General features: G+C 41.4%; 1 protein-coding gene across 1 annotated transcript in view; it reads left to right on the top strand.

Moving 5' to 3' along the window:
* med12 (mediator complex subunit 12) overlaps positions 1 to 14,844 on the top strand; it is a 57,929-nt gene that overhangs the window by 11,852 nt on the left and 31,233 nt on the right. Inside the window, exons 13-22 of the mRNA XM_056275110.1 lie at positions 1,080 to 1,309; positions 1,431 to 1,490; positions 1,819 to 1,992; positions 4,067 to 4,211; positions 5,198 to 5,316; positions 9,007 to 9,150; positions 9,437 to 9,600; positions 9,942 to 10,073; positions 12,758 to 12,985; positions 13,261 to 13,405. Coding sequence (XP_056131085.1) covers positions 1,080 to 1,309; positions 1,431 to 1,490; positions 1,819 to 1,992; positions 4,067 to 4,211; positions 5,198 to 5,316; positions 9,007 to 9,150; positions 9,437 to 9,600; positions 9,942 to 10,073; positions 12,758 to 12,985; positions 13,261 to 13,405 — 1,541 coding nt within the window. The remainder of the gene's footprint in view (positions 1 to 1,079; positions 1,310 to 1,430; positions 1,491 to 1,818; positions 1,993 to 4,066; positions 4,212 to 5,197; positions 5,317 to 9,006; positions 9,151 to 9,436; positions 9,601 to 9,941; positions 10,074 to 12,757; positions 12,986 to 13,260; positions 13,406 to 14,844) is intronic.

The raw sequence follows: 14,844 nt of genomic DNA, 5'->3' as shown, positions 1-14,844 counted from the left end.
CATCCCAGAGCATCTCAGTTTGATATTTCGTCAAACTAGATTCTACTTGAGGCATTTGCATGAACCCTGTTTGGAAAATCAACTGTTGCAGCAGTGGAAAGTTGAATAAATTATTTAAAAATAGTTAGATAAATTAATCATAAAACAGACATAAAAATATACACATGTTGTGTAAGGAAACAACATACAGCAAAGATTAGGAAATATGACAAATATAATAAACACAGGGTGCAAACAATACCAGTTGAAGTCATTAATTGCTTTTTTGTCTCTTGTTTTATTACTAAGCATAACAGCTATACACAATTATGCTAAGAACACCTAATATACACATTAGTTTTGTTCAGTTGGATGTAATTATTTTGTCTTTGTACTTCCTATGGTTGGTTGACATATTGTTGATTGGCCTTCTCATCTGTTAAAGTATTTTAGCAGGTGTCGCATGTAGTTTCTCAGGGTAACAGTGGCAAGCAAATGCAAGGGTTTCCCTTGTTACAAACTCTTAAAGACATTTTAGACCTTAGTAATTCTGGTGGATGACATCATTGCCAGAGACTGTTATGTCAGCCAGGAAAGAAATTGTATATCAGCAAGCATTTTCCCTGATGAAGTGTCCTTTTGAAAATGACTAAGGGCCTGCCTGTCCCATTATCCACACTTGATCTGCACTCAAACGCAATTGGTGTGCATGTTCATAGTGTAAGTGCACAAGTGTGTCCCGCTTCTCTAATAAGCCAAAGCACAGTGTGCTTGATGTGCACTCTATCTGCTCTTAAGCTAGGACCACTGTGGAGTGGTATTTGGCTAAGTGTATATGACCCAAAAAGCACCATGCTGGAGGCATTGTGACACAAAGCGCTCAAGCATTCACTGCGGACCAAGTTTGGATAAGGGATAGGCCCAAAATCTCCACTATTTTCCAGAGTCACTGTTTTGACACATGATGCTGACACATGATGGTGCACTCTCAGAAAGCAAATAAACAAACTGGCATGGGAATCAATATATTATTGTTGTTGTTGTTATTTTTATTTAGTAATGTAACTGTTGTTATTATTGTTCATGATGTCGCTTTGTAGCTGAGCCAGGGAATGAGAGTGAAAGGGTGGAGTTCTCCAATCTCGTGCTGCTCTTCTGTGAGCTCATTCGCCATGATGTCTTCTCCCACAACATCTACATGTGTACGCTCATATCCCGTGGCGACCTGTCCTCCAACTCCCATCTGCCCCGCCCACGCTCACCTAGTGACGAGCCATCTGACGAATCAGAGCGCAAGGAACAGGACGCAGGCAGCAGTGTCAAGATGGAGGCATGTTGGAGGCATCTGTTGTTGTTATCAGCTTGGATCAGGATGAGTCATATTTGGAAATGTGTGGTGTAAAAGCTTGGTTTATCATGAGAATAACATAAGGTTGTGGTTTTCTCAACAGGACACTGGTCTGTCAGAGTCAATGGAGATTGATCACAACTCCAGTGCTAATTTTGATGAGGTAGGTACAACTTTGCTAGGTTTCTGTTGTCTCTCAAAATACAAATGTTGAGTAGAACTGAGAGCTGCATGGTGTCTTAATCGCTATAGTATACAGCATGTGGGCTGAGGCCTGATTCCCCCACTCACCCCATACAATAAGGCTATAACTACGCAAAAAAGCATTTTTAATTTGTGAAAATATATGAAGTGGAGCTTTGTGCCATATTGTAGTGTTTTGATTGTCGCATAATATAGTCTCCTGACAATCTATTCCACTGCTCTGTTAAATCACCACATTCTTCGTGCACTCTTGCCCTCGCTCACTGTAGCTACCCTTTGCCTTACAGATGTTTTCCCCGCCTATGCACATTGAGTCCAAGGGGAGCCCCTCCCCCGAGAAGCCAGCCCCAGAACAGGACAGTAAGGCCGCCTATAAAGATAAGGGCATGGATCCTGCATTCCCACAAGTGTATGAGCAGCCTCGTCACATTCAATACGCCACCCACTTCCCTATACCTCAGGTGAGCATGCTCATAGTTCAGTAATTGAATGAGGAATACAAAACCGAATTTTGACCCAGAGGGTCTCTCAGTGGAGGGATGGTGCAGTTCAATAGCTATAAGAATGGTACGATTTAGGGACATTTGAATTAAATATTTCACGTCCAGTTCTTATGTCAAGGTGGTTTTTCTTGGTAACACTTTAGTATGGGGAACATAAAAAAACTTAATTACTAGTGAATTAGTAATGATCAAGATGTCACTTTAGTATGGGGAACATATTCTAAGTAACAAAAACGTAATTTACAGTAATTTCACACTATTGACACTTGTAGTTTTGTGTTTTGTTATGTAAGAACAGACCATATTCATTAAGTGTTAGTAAGGGAGAATAACTCTTCTTGTGGTACTACCACCTTATAAAGTCCATACTAAGCAAAGCATATTGAGATGGTACTACTAATAAGCAATAATTCTGAGGTTATAGAGGGAAAACTCATAGTTAATGGCTTACTGGTTGTATAATAAGGCCATGCAGAATAAGGCATTAATGAGTACATAATAATGACCAATTAAGAGCCAATATGTTGCTAATTTGCATGCTAATAAGCACCTAATCAATGGTGACTACGTTCCCCATACTAAAGTGTTACCTTTTTCTTAATATTCATACAGAATAATGATCTTAATCTGGAAAAGAAGCATAGATTTATTTTTCCTTCATCTTTAAAACTTGCACCTCATATCTTGAAGATAAGCAAAAGACAGTTTGGGATAAATGTCTACATAATGGTAATAAACAACACAAGTATAATTTAGTGGAGCAGAAAGAAACAAAAAACTGAATGAGGGTGCTAAAGTTAAAATGTTTTTAGCAAGGCTGATGAAGCTTGAAAATAAAAGCAAAGAAATGGCAAGAAACAGTTAACAGTTTCAAATGCAATGCTGCAAGTCCTCTGTAGGTTCCCATCAGATGGGTCATCCCAAACATTGCCAGCGTTAGTGAAGGTGGGAGTTTGCACTGTGTGAATAGAAGGTTCTAGGAGGAGATGCTCAGTCATTTTTGCATTAAGCAGTAGTTCAGGAGGTAGAGCAGGTTGTCTAGTAACTGGAAAGTTGTCGGTTTGATCCTCGGCTCCTCCTGGCAAAAATGTCGAGGTGTCCCTGAGCAAGACACCTAACCTCTAACTGCTCCTGAGGGACTGGTTGTTACTTTGCATGATTCACACCATTTCTCTCTCTCTCTCGTTCTGTGTGTGTGTGTGTGTGTGTGTGTGTGTGTGTGTGTGTGTGTGTGTGTGTGTGTGTCTGCGTGCATGCGGGTGAATGTGAGGCATTAATTGTAAAGCACTTTGAGTAGCTGTTGCAGCTGGAAAAGTGCTTTATAAAGTGCAGTCTATTTACCATTTAGATCCACAACAAAAGGAATATGCTTTCTTCTTTCTCTTGATTATTATTATTATTATTATTATTATTATTATTATTAATGATAATGATGATAGGATCATGGTATGCCTATAAAATGTCAAATAAATTGGGTTTCTTGCATCAATATTTATTGATTCATTTTCACTCATTTTTGTTTCTCCCCTGCTTTGATCATGTGGAGTTAGCTTTAATTTCCTTTCTGGTCCTGTCCCTCTTTCATTTTTATTGGTTGGTGGAAGTAGAAGTTATATTGATGAGCTGTGAGCTTCAGCAAAGGTTGAAATTGTTTCAACTCTAGAAAGAGGTGCATGCTCACAGTGTTAGGCTCTAAAAGAGGTCAAGTCCCCGAATTTGGTCAAGAGTGATTAAAGCAGAGCTTTTCCATAGAAAACAGTGCAGAAATGCAGGAAGTGCTTTTTTACAGGTCTTCAGCGGACACCTGGCCTATCTCAGTCTAATGAAAACAAATTAATCAAGTTCTTACTTGCTTGGACTTAATAACAGAAGTAATTGACATCAACGACACTGCATCCTTTTTATATAATATGCCGAGCTAATGTGTGTTTTAACATAATGAACAGTCAGTCTTGTTGCAGCACTCAGGTCATCAAGAACATCCAGTTGATGAGTATTTTCTCCATATACCTTCCTGTGTTATGGTCTGAAGGAGGAGAGTGCCAGCCATGAATGCAACCAGCGTCTTGTGGTGCTTTATGGCGTAGGCAAACAGAGAGACGAGGCGCGGCACACCATCAAGAAAATTACCAAAGACATCTTGAAGGTGCTCAACCGAAAAAGCACAGCAGAGACAGGTAACAACAGTCTGGCTTAGATATATAAGGTGTCCTCCCCCCGACTTTGTACATTTCCCATTTACTTGCACCTTATCTGAAGGCCTGCAGTTTGTCTGGCAACTGGAGTCCACTTTTCAATATTTCATTCCGCTTATCTTTCACCCACTATTCATGGCTGTAGAAGACTGCTTCTTGCAGAAAATGGTGTTTTTTAAATGCCTTGAAGAGATGTGTCCCCAAAATTTATTGACATTGGTTATTTTCTCTAAAGAGTTGCTTGTGTATCACACACAAGAAATAAGGTTCTGCCAGACAGCAGTTTGGATTTGAGTTGCTTTGTCATGCTTGCTTTGTCATGCTCGTGTGTAAAAAAATGTTTAGATGCAGTGCAACTACTTGCTTTCCCATTGTGGCTCTTCCAGCTGTTATTTGATCCTCAATAACTCTCCCAAGTTGAAAAGTCATTAGCAGTCTTCATTGCTTTTCCCTTTTCTTCTTTTGCCCTTCTGTAGAGAACATGCCTCTTTTCCTTTTCTTATCCACCCTGGGGGGGGGGGGTGTTGCACCACACCGCTCGATATTCATTCCACTCAATTTCTATGCTAATTGCTACCATCTTTTCACCAGCGTTTTCTCTCATGATGCATGTGACCTTATTAAGGTGATTTAAGGTTTTTATCGTTATAGTTACACAGAATACAGTGCTTTTGTGTTACCTTAGAACATGCCCATGACCTTCAAGTTTTAGTTGTTTCACTAACCGAAAAAGGTCACTTTTCTTTTCAAGTCTTTATAGAACATTGTCCTTCGCACTGAAGCTCCAAATCAAAGGAGCCTGGATAGAAGCTAAAAGACCACTGGCTTAACTCGATTTCACAGCTGGCCAGTTTGGCAGACCGGGAAGGGTGTTTAAAAAAAAGAAAAAAAAAGAAAAACTTGACCATCTATTAGTTGCTTCTCTCACTTTATCTCTCTCCCTTTCCCTTTCTTTCCTGTATTTTTAGGAGGAGAGGAAGGACAGAAGAGGAAGAGGAGTAAGCCAGAAGCCTTTCCTACTGCAGAGGATATCTTCTCCAAATTCCAGCACCTCTCCCACTTTGACCAGCACCAGGTCACCTCTCAGGTCAGGCCAAACAACCCAAGCAGGGCTCCAGTCTCTGGGGGCGCTGGTGACTAATATTTTACATTGGTGGCACAAGCAAATAATTTGGTGCACCAAACATTTGTTGCAACACCTAAAGCACTGCACAACTGAGCAACTGCAAGCCCCTTGAGGCAAATTTGTAATTTGTGATATTGGGCTATAGAAATAAAATTGACTTGACTTGACCCTGATAAACTGCACACATGCCATATCATTACTGTAAGGTGGCTTTACAGTCAACACAAATTTTGCAGTATTTGTGTTTTTAAATTTCATGAATGGCATTTCTTCTTTGGCGATATTGTACACCGTGCTTACTTTAATTATCCCTGCCTCGTCATGAGAACTGCTGGCCACTTTTCACGTTGAAAAGCCACTGGGAGGGTGGCATATCCCTGCATTGCCTGTGCTTATGGCTTTTGTTATGGAAGTTTGAGAGTCTCGTGTTTAAACTGTGTAGCTACAGACGCAATTTTTGAGTAGCATGCAGCAGTCGGTCCGCATTGTTTATCATTAACACAGCAGTTGATAAACATGACCAGGTAGTTTCTTTGAGCCACTTGGGGTGAAACGTATAACCTCTTGGGCTTTTTAGTTGGAGGTTGCTGCTCAGTTTCCTCTTGAGTTGGAATTGGTCTCCTCTCCTGGTTTGGTGAAATGTCAGCCAGAGAGACAAAAGTGACATGGGCGTCGGATGTACTAAGTGGTTGGGCATTGTTCTTAATGAATAACAAGTCTATTGTAGGCCTGTGCTTCAGCTTTGGTGGACATGTCTCCTTTTGCAGTGAGCGACTATCTGCATGCTCCTGTTAGCTTCCTGTTTGCACACGGAGAATGTTGTCATTGTTATGAGCAGGGGGACAGCAAGACAGACGAGACAAATTCCACCAGTAGGTATCCCTAAGAAGGCTTATTAAAATATGTGCACAAAATTAACTGACTGTTTGACCAAATCATTGTTTTGTGATATTAAAAAAATAGGCCATCAAACCAAAGAGAGTCAAATTGCACTGGTGCGACCAATTTTTTTTTTTTTAGCAGCACCAGACAGATTTATGGTCGGATATGTGACCAATTTGGCCCTGGCTAGAGCCCCGCCATGTCTTACTGAGTGTTTCGTTACTCATCACAGAGTATTTTGAGATTCATTACAACATTTAGGATCAAATCATCGGTTTACTTATGGAAATATTTTGATATGACCAGAGCTAGCTGCATCCCAAGGTGACTCAGTTGAGTCTAGGGATGGGTATAGTTGACATTTTAACAGTACTACTACTCTTCTGATCTGGTACTTTAATGGTACTCTTATCGGTTCTTTTTGTTATTTTTTTAGGAGAAAAAACAACAAATTAAGAACAGAATTAACATTGCTTTATTTTCTCATGTCTGGACAGAGCAGTACTTCTAATCATATTTGTATAATTTAGTTAACTCCGTGTAGGCTCTAGGCTGCTAGCATAGATAACATACCTGAGGTGGATGGGGCAACGAGAGATGAACTATGAACTAGGCAGTCGAAAACTAATTTCTCGCATTTCTCCACCTGTATTTGATACACTTTCTCTAGATGTTTCAAAAGAAAGAACGAAAGAAAGAGCCACTTTATTTTGTCATTGTACAGGTTACAATTAAATTTGTTTTCTGCATTTAACCCATCATATTGTATAGGAGCAGTGGGCAACTGTGGTGCCGTGCCTGGGGTCCAACTCCAGTTCTTTTTCTTATTGCCTTGGTCAGGGCCACAGGCAGGAGTAAAAGATTGCTTGTGTTTCTGCCATTACATTCAAAACACTTGTTGCATTTGTGGCAACGAGCATTTTCAGTATTGACTCTAGTGAAGTATAACTAGACTTTTGACCATTTAGTTCTTTCTGTGTCATTGTCACTAAGAGCAGGCTCTGTGAGTTTGTGTCTGTCTGCGCGCACCTGAGAGAGAGAGACAGGGAGCTGACCCTGCCTCTCGGCTCACACATACGACAAGCTCAGAGAGAGAGAGAGCTCTCTTCTGGATTGGGAATAGCAAAAAAATGCATCCTAGACAAATGTCTTAATCTTATTGCAAATTAAAAACGGAGTTGGTAAGATAAAAGGTGCAAGATAACGTTTATGTTGCCTAAATAAATAGGAAATTTATTTTCTTAATTTCTGCGGTACCAATAGCAGAACTTTTAACATTGGAGTTTATCGATACTACAGTCTTTAAACTGGTGGCCGTTGAATACCGGGTTTCGGTACCCATCCCTAGTTGAGTCTAAATTGAATTTCAATGCACTGCTCCGCAGTGTTTGCAGACTTTGTTTATTGGAGTGGGATAATGCCCTCACAGGACCTCAACTTGTAAAGTACAAGTAGAACCTTATTTATCTGGCGATTTCATATACTAGAGGTTGTTGCTCAAGGGGATGAAATTGCTTTTTAATTCTTATATGCACACAACTTCGATTTGAAACGTTCACTTGCCCTGTAGTTCAGAACTTAAATCCGTCTTATGCGCACTTACAATGCTTTAAATTGAATTTTACTGCAAGTAATAGGTTAATTGCTCATGCATGTATTGGAGAATTAATGCTCTCAGAGGGTTAGACATTTATGTTAAATGTTCAATGACTAACTAAGGTTTTGTCCTTCAGGACATCATGGATGGGGACATCCATTTAATGAAGCCGACTATATACGCATCTACTATCTTCAGTAACACAAAACCCTATTCATATTGGGTTTGGTGAATTTAAAGAAAAATTACAAACAAACCCTCATAAAGAACACTGTAAAAAAAGAATTATGATATGCCACACACACTCGCAAGTAAGTTAAGTCAGTTTTATTTGAATAGCCCATTATCACAAATTCACAAATTACAAATTTGCCTCAGTGGGCTTCACAGCAACACAACATCCTGTCCTTAGACCTCACATCGGATAAGAAACAACGTCCTAGAAAAAAAACCAAAAAACCTTTAACAGGGAGAAAAAATGGGAAGAAACCTCAGGGAAACCTCAGGGGCCAACAGAGGAGGGATCTGTCCTAAAGTACGTTGGTTAATGGCAGCCATGTTTTCTACTCTTTGAACTGGGTGGACAGAGCAAATGTGTTTCATAGTTGATGTGTTTCGTGTTGACAAGAACCTTTTTGGGAAACCTTTTGAAAATTTCAAAAGGTGGAAAATGACACGATACTTGAACTGTCAAAAGCACTTTAAAATAGAGGGATATATGCATCACATTTCATGACTCAAAGACGTAAGTTTACCTGTTCCAAAGTTTAACATGTAGAAGGTGGTATGGACACAATTCAGAATGATCCCGCTTCTTTCTATCCAGTTTAAGCATACCAGTTTATACTTCCCTGAACTCTTTCATAATGTTAAATATAACAACTCACTCCTTATAAAAAAGAAAATTTAGAAAAAAATATTGGGCGGATGAGTGGGTATTCCAAAAAGAAATTGAGAAACCCCTTTGTCTGACAACAAAATATCAACATTTTATGGAATTTGTAGAATCTCTTGGCACATATCTTTGCACATTAAACCAGCGGAGTGATGAATTTGACTGAGTATCGACTACTTGATATTCTTTTATAACCTATAGATAAGAGATGTTTAACGTCTATAACCATTGCTGGTTCACTATGTTGCGATTGATGTTTCATGGTTTGTGTGTGCAGGTGTCCAGGAATGTGCTGGAACAGATCACCAGCTTTGCCTTAGGGATGTCCTATCACCTGCCCCTTGTGCAGCACATACAGTTCATCTTTGACCTCATGGAATATTCCCTCAACATTAGTGGCCTCATAGACTTTGCTATTCAGGTATAGGGAACATTACCACTACTGGTATTAAATGGAAATATTTGTTTTCTTTAAAAATTCACTCTAATGCATTGCCATTGTTGCCTCAACATCTGCCTGCCTGCATTTCTTTCTGTCTGTCACATTGGATTTCTGTTCAGTGGTTTTCAAGCAGCGAGGTTTCACAAGTTCTTTCCTGTGTGTGTGTGTGTGTGTGTGTGTGTGTGTGCGTGCGTGCGTGCGTGCGTGCGTGCGTGCGTGTGTGCGCGTGCGTGTGTGCGCGTGCGTGCGTGCATGCGTGCATAAGCTGCTGAATGAGCTGAGCCTGGTGGAGGCTGAGCTGCTGCTGAAGTCCTCCAGCCTGGTGGGCAGCTACACCACAAGCTTGTGTCTGTGTATTGTTGCAGTCCTGAGGAGGTACCACTCCTGTCTCATCCTCAATCCTGAGCAGACTGCACAGGTTTTTGATGGGTAAGAAACAGAGAGACCCCTCCCCCATACATTTAATCCAGTATGAGGAAATTGCTTCTTTTTTCTTTTTTTTTAAATCTGGGAGTATGATAAACAAGTAAAGCCAATATATAAAAAACACTTTTGGGCATTGTGGTATCATAATCATGTCAGTGCTTCAAATAGGTCCAGGCTTGATTGCAACATCTTGGGTTCAAGTCAGACGCATGTTTTCAGTTATATCTCAATTCAAATCTTTCTTTTTCAACTATTCCATCCGAAGGCTAAAACTGCAAAAAACCCACTTGTAAGTAGCTGATTAAGGGGGGCATTGTTTTAACAGTGTGTAAATGCATTCACAGGTTGCGTATCGTGGTGAAGTCAGGTGTGAACCCAGCAGACTGTTCCTCTGCAGAGCGCTGCATACTGGCCTATCTGTATGACCTCTATACCTCCTGCAGTCACCTCAAGAGCAAGTTCGGAGAGATCTTCAGGTAGGAAAAAAATAAGTTCCAGGTGTTTAAAGATTAATGTTTCTCTGTGCCAAAATGATAATCTGTTTATATGCACATTTATACATCAGGTAAACTTTCTTTATCCATAGCCATTGGAACTAAGGTTTTTTGTGTAAAGATAGATGTTCAGAACAGTGTGTTGAAATACTAAATCGAACTTCTTTGTAATATACGCAAAAGAACCGTCTTACTTCGGGATAAAGTGTGTTTTAGATATTTGTGCCAATAAGAAAAACCCAACAGCTATGCATTATCAACATAATATCCTCTTGGCATTCTCTGCATTTTTTTTTCTTTTGAGCTGCATTTATACAGTGTGAGAATGGCTATAGTGCACACCTTGTTCTAATTAAAGACAGATTATTTTGCTGTCCAAAATTGTGCGTGGGTTGATGGGGCTTGCCTTTTTTTTTTCTTTTTTTTTTCAACTGAGCTGAAAGTTCAAAGAAATAAACTTAACTCCCTCAGGCCTCTGAGCACCTCAAGCTAGTGAGCACAGCTAATGCCTTTGCAGAAGAAGGTCCCAATGATTGTAGTTTGAAACTCTTTTTATTCCCTTAATGGAAGAAAAGCTGTAAACATACAGTGCATCCGGAAAGTATTCACACCCCTTCGCTTTCCCCACATTTTGCTATGTTACAGTCTTATTCCAAAATGGATTAAATTCCTTTTTTTTCTCATCAATCTACACACAATACCCCATAATAACAAAGTGAAAAAGCTTTTGTAGAAATCTTTGCAAATTTATTAAAAATAAAAAACTGAAATATTGCATGTACATAAGTATTCACACCCTTTGCTATGACACTCAAAATTGGGCTCAGGTTCATCCTGTTTCCGCTGATCATCCTTGAGATGTTTCTACATCTTGATTGGAGTCCACCTGTAGTTAACTGAATTGATTGGACATGATTTGGAAAGGCACACACCTGTCTATATAAGGTCCCACTGTTGACAGTGCATGTCAGAGCAGAAACCAAGCCATGAAGTCAAAGGAATTGTCTGTGGACCTCTGAGACAGGATTGTATCGAGGCACAGATCTGGGGAAGGGTACAAAAAAATTTCTACAGCTTTGAAGGTCCCGAAGAGCACAGTGGTCTCCATCATTCGTAAATGGAAGAAGTTTGGATCCACCAGGACTCTTCCTAGAGCTGGCCGCCCAGCCAAACTGAGCAATCGGGGGAGAAGGGCCTTGGTCAGGGAGGTGACCAAGAACCCGATGGTCACTCTGACAGAGCTCAAGCGTTCCTCTGTGTAGATGGGAGAACCTTCCAGAAGGACAACCATCTCTGCAGCACTCCACCAATCAGGCCTTTATGGTAGAGTGGCCAGACGGAAGCCTCTGCTCAGTAAAATGCACATGACAGCCCGCTTGGAGTTTGCCAGAAAGCACCTAAAGGACTCTCAGACCATGAGAAACAAGATTCTCTGGTCTGATGAAACAAAGATTGAACTCTTTGGCCTGAATGCCAAACGTCACGTCTGGAGGAAACCAGGCACCTCTCATCACCTTGCTAATACCATCCCTACAGTGAAGCATGGTGATGGCAGCATCATGCTGTGGGGATGTTTTTCAGCGGCAGGAACTGGGAGACTAGTCAGGATCGAGGGAAAGATGAATGGAGCAAAATACAGAGAGATCTTGATGAAAACCTGCTCCAGAGCGCTCAGGACCTCAGACTGGGGCGAAGGTGTACCTTTCAACACGACAACGACTCTAAGCACACAGCCAAGACAACGAAGGAGTTGTTTCGGGACAAGTCTGTGAATGTCCTTGAGTGGCCCAGCCAGAGCCCAGACTTGAACCCCATTGAACATCTCTGGAAAGACCTGAAAATAGCTGTGTAGCAATGCTCCCCATCTAACCTTACAGAGCTCGAGAGGATCTGCAGAAAAGAATGGGAGAAATACCCTAAATATAGGTGTGCCAAGCTTGTACCTTCATACCCAAGAAGACTTGAGGCTGTAATCGCTGCCAAGGGTGCCTCAACCAAGTACTGAGTAAAGGTTGTGAATACTTATGTACATGCAATATTTCAGTTTTTTATTTTTAAGAAATTTGCAAAAATTTCTACAAAACCTTTTTCACTTTGTAATTATGGGGTATTGTATGTAGATTGATGAGAAAAAAAGGAATTTAATCCATTTTGGAATAAGGCTGTAACATAACAAAATGTGGGGAAAGTGAAGGGGTGTGAATACTTTCCGGATGCACTGTGTATTTCTGAATTTCCTGAGCTAAACAATAGTGCCATGGCAACAACCCAAGACTTCAAAAGGTAAACCTATGCATTGCAAAATGTCGGCTTTCAAATGGGTCTACTGAGTGTGTAATAAAGACGCATGTTGCACGTCAGTAGTATAGCTAGAGATCTGGAGTTTTATGTAACACGAGAAGGCTAGCACATCTTGCTAAAATTTTAGCTTAAGCCATGCCCAGTTAGCACAACCCGCTATGCTGGAGTGGTAAATCTTTACACTTTACAAAGCGATGGGTACAGTGATTACTGTGCTGTAATGCAAATGCCGCTTTAGCAATCAAGCAATTCATGTGCAACTCATAGTTTTTTCATTCATGTACCAACAGTGACCTTTCCTCTCATCCTCACATACTGGGCTCCTGTCACAGCTCTCATCCCCCCCTTTGTGTGCTCTCTCCCAGTGAGTTCTGCTCCAAAGTAAAAAACTCCATCTACTGCAACATCGACCCATCAGACTCCAATATGCTGTGGGAACCTATGTTCATGATGGAGGCCATTGCCAACCCTTCCGCCCACGACTTCAACCACAACGTGGTGGGCAAGATCCTCAATGACAGCCCTGCCAATCGCTACAGCTTTGTTGTGAATGTACTCATGGATGTGTGTATGGACCACAGAGACCCTGAGAGGTATTCTAGTTTTTTGTCTTGTTGGCTCAATCACTTTAAGTGTGTGCCATGTTAGTTCAAGTTTGAGGGCATTGTCGTAGGTCCTAATCCAGCATCTCCTCCCCTCTTGTCATTATTCCTGTCACTTTCCAATGTCCTTTCCAATACAAGCAAACACACACACACACACACACACAATCGTTTGTTACATTGCACCAACTAGTACAGTGTTTAACTTTCTCAAATATTGTTATTTGATGTTATCAGGTAAACTTTGGCTCGCTTTTTGTTTTCAGGGTGAATGATATCGGGATCCTTTGTGCGGAGTTGACTGCCTACTGCCGCTCTCTGAGTGCTGAGTGGCTGGGTATTCTCAAGGCCCTCTGCTGCTCCTCCAACAATGGCAACTGTGGTTTCAATGACCTGCTGTGCAACGTAGATGTGAGTGTTGGAAATATTTTCCTTTGCCTCAACATTTGGCTGCTCATAAGTATTCTAGGGGCACTGATTTATTTTCATTTAAGGACTGAGGTTCCGAGGCAGACTTGGATTTAAAATGAGTATGCATGTAAAGATTTTAGTGACTTGCTAGACAGCATTAGCGATGGCAAGAACTGAACCAAGGACCTCCTGGTTTCAAGATGATCACGCAAAACACTAGGCCTTACTGAAGTCCAGTATAGGCACACCTCCCTCTGTGTATCCTGTGGGTCTGTCTCTCGTGCTTCTTTGTAATAGCTGCACAGTAGGGCTGAATGATTAATTGAATTCAAACTGACATCGCAATTTACTAGAACGCAATTTTCAAATCAATTTAAAAAAAAAAGAGTTTTGTTTGTTTGATTTTTTTTTTTTATGTTACACAATCAGAGGGTTGGAAACACCTGGCCATGTGCGGTTCACATACACACGTGCTGCCCTACACTCACGTGACATACAAGTGAGAGCATTGAATGAAGAAATTAACTTGCTGCGCTATGCTTTGATTCTAGCAGTAACATTACTATCTTGTGAAAATGGCCTCGGCAGAACCGAACAATGAAGAGGTAATTTTAATGTCAAAGAGGAGCGGTACGTTGGTTATCTGGACCTATTTTGGATTTAGGAGAGAAGATGCTGCACAGAGTCAGGTATTGTGCAGAACGTGCCTTGCTACCGCAGCTACAACATGGGGCAATACTAAAACTGGTTCCAGCATTTAAGAAAGCATCACAATCGGGCGTCTGGGTAGCGTAGTGGTCTATTCCATTGCCTACCAACACGGGGATCGCCAGTTTGAATCCCTGTGTTACCTCTGGCTTGGTCGGGCGTCCCTACAGACAGTTGGCTGTGTCTGCGGGTGGGAAGCTGGATGTGGGTATGTGTCCTGGTCGCTGCACAAGCGCCTCCTCTGGTCGGTCAGGGCGCCTGCTCGGGGGGGGTGGGGGGACTGTGGGGAATAGCGTGATCCTCCCACGCGCTACGTCCCTCTGGCGAAACTCCTCACTGTCAGGTGAAAAGAAGCGACTAACAACTCCACATGTATCGGAGGAAGCATGTGGTAGTCTGCAGCCCCAGTGACCGGGATGGCTTGGAAGAGTGGGGTAATTGGCCAAGTACAATTGGGGAGAAAAAAAGGGGGGGGAATCCAAAAAAAAGAAAAGAAAGCATCACAAGGCCATGTATGACAATTGCATGGCTAAAAACTCGACCACCAGTGTGTCAAGTAGGCCAAATACCACCTGGCAGGGATCACTGACCAAAATATTCAACTCTCCTTCATATGGCGATAGGAACGAGATTCACAAAAGCCAAACGAAATTCAAAACGGCACCGCGAAATTACTCTGGCAATAGCGGGTTTATAGGAAAGACAGGATTGCCCCACAGTACGGTGACCAA

The sequence above is a fragment of the Lampris incognitus genome, chromosome 1, assembly GCF_029633865.1.
Source record: "Lampris incognitus isolate fLamInc1 chromosome 1, fLamInc1.hap2, whole genome shotgun sequence".
In the NCBI taxonomy this organism is placed as follows: domain Eukaryota; kingdom Metazoa; phylum Chordata; class Actinopteri; order Lampriformes; family Lampridae; genus Lampris; species Lampris incognitus.
This window is presented reverse-complemented; position numbering and strand designations above follow the sequence as displayed.